General features: G+C 47.7%; 1 protein-coding gene across 1 annotated transcript; it reads right to left on the bottom strand.

Moving 5' to 3' along the window:
• Positions 1 to 22: 22 nt before the first annotated feature.
• On the bottom strand, positions 23 to 1,198 carry LOC111649419 (solute carrier family 22 member 15-like; the record flags this gene model as incomplete). The annotated part of the gene is made up of 3 exons (XM_023399176.2): positions 23 to 117; positions 311 to 419; positions 1,113 to 1,198. Coding segments are annotated over 3 exons (290 nt in total), but the record flags the coding sequence as incomplete, so codon positions are not given.
• Between the last annotated feature and the right edge of the window lie 161 nt (positions 1,199 to 1,359).

Raw genomic sequence — 1,359 nt, 5'->3', positions numbered from 1 at the left:
ACACACACACACACACACACACACACACACACACACACTCTTACCATGGAAGGAACAAATGGTGCGAGGATTCCTCCAACTCTGCACGACATTGAACACACCCCCAGACCAGCGTTCCTGAAACAGTCAGAGCGACATGAACACGTCATGAAACGCGGCGGCGGCTGTGACTCTGTAGCAGGTCGTCCACTAAATCGGGAGGGTCGGCGGTTCGATTCCCGGTTCCCCCACTCTGCTATTTAATTACAGCATTATCGTAACAGACTCCTTCAGAACAGGCAGCACTGAAAACGAGCTGCGGTTACTTCACCTGATAACTGTCGGGTAGAGCTCAGAGGTGTAGACGTAGGCGATGTTGAACGCCGCGCTCACCATCAGTTTCCCCAGAAGCGCCAACGACGTGACGCTGAGCAAAGTCCCTGAAGACACACAAACCAAACAGACACACATCAGAACGTGAAGCGTCCTCCTCCCTCCCTCACGACGTCAGATCAGGAAAAGCAGGTCAAAGGTTAAATCGATAAATTCAATCTCGACCACATTCTTTAGTTTTTACGTGTTGCAATCTAAAGTTTTTAAATTCAAATATTCACCTCTTACTATCGCTTCTAAAAACACATTTCACTGCTTTACCCATATCCGAACATTTTTGACCATGTTCAGCAGAATCAGTTTGAAACACACTTCCTGCTGCACGTGCTTTTATTGTGGAAATTTAAATCCCAATAATAAATCTCACTGGGCGGCATTAGCCAGCACAGATGAGATATGGTGTCCACGAGAATGAGACAGACAGACGGACAATCTGATAACAACATGGCTGCCGCTCTTAACTGTCCCCGGCGCAGAGGAATAAAAAAAATGAAGGGGTCTGAATACTTTCTGAATGAACTGTAGAAACAACGAGTTACAAACAAGAGTTTAGACCCAGAAGGTTCAAAGTGAACTGAAGGAAGGAAGTGAAAAAACATCACTTTCACTGCTTCAGCCAGAGATCAGCTCTTCCCTCCTCCTGGCTTTCACTCCACTTCCTCCCTCCACACACTTTGAATCCCCGGAGATTTTAACCGCTCCGGGTCTTATGTGTGTCGGCCATTGTTGCTGTTTCTTACCCGCGTTTTCGGGGATGAACGTGGTGCAGAGGCAGGCGGAGCCGGCCAGACACAGGAAGCTGGCCATGCTTTTCCTCCTCCCAGCCCTGCGCAGCAAAACACGACAACTCAGGACACAGGACGCATCACTGAAATATTTCAGCTTAAAGACTTAGAGCTCAGACGATCTCTCTCTCTCTCTCTCTGTGGTACTGATAAGTAGTAACAATAAAATCTTAAGGATACCCATCCCTAGGAGTGAGCAGGT

Source organism: Seriola lalandi, unplaced genomic scaffold (assembly GCF_002814215.2).
Source record: "Seriola lalandi dorsalis isolate HSWRI2012SDOR001 ecotype SW California unplaced genomic scaffold, Sedor1 jcf7180001964508, whole genome shotgun sequence".
Taxonomy (NCBI): Eukaryota; Metazoa; Chordata; class Actinopteri; order Carangiformes; family Carangidae; genus Seriola; species Seriola lalandi.
The sequence above is the reverse complement of the archived record's forward strand: the minus strand, read 5'-3'. Positions and strand labels throughout refer to the sequence as shown.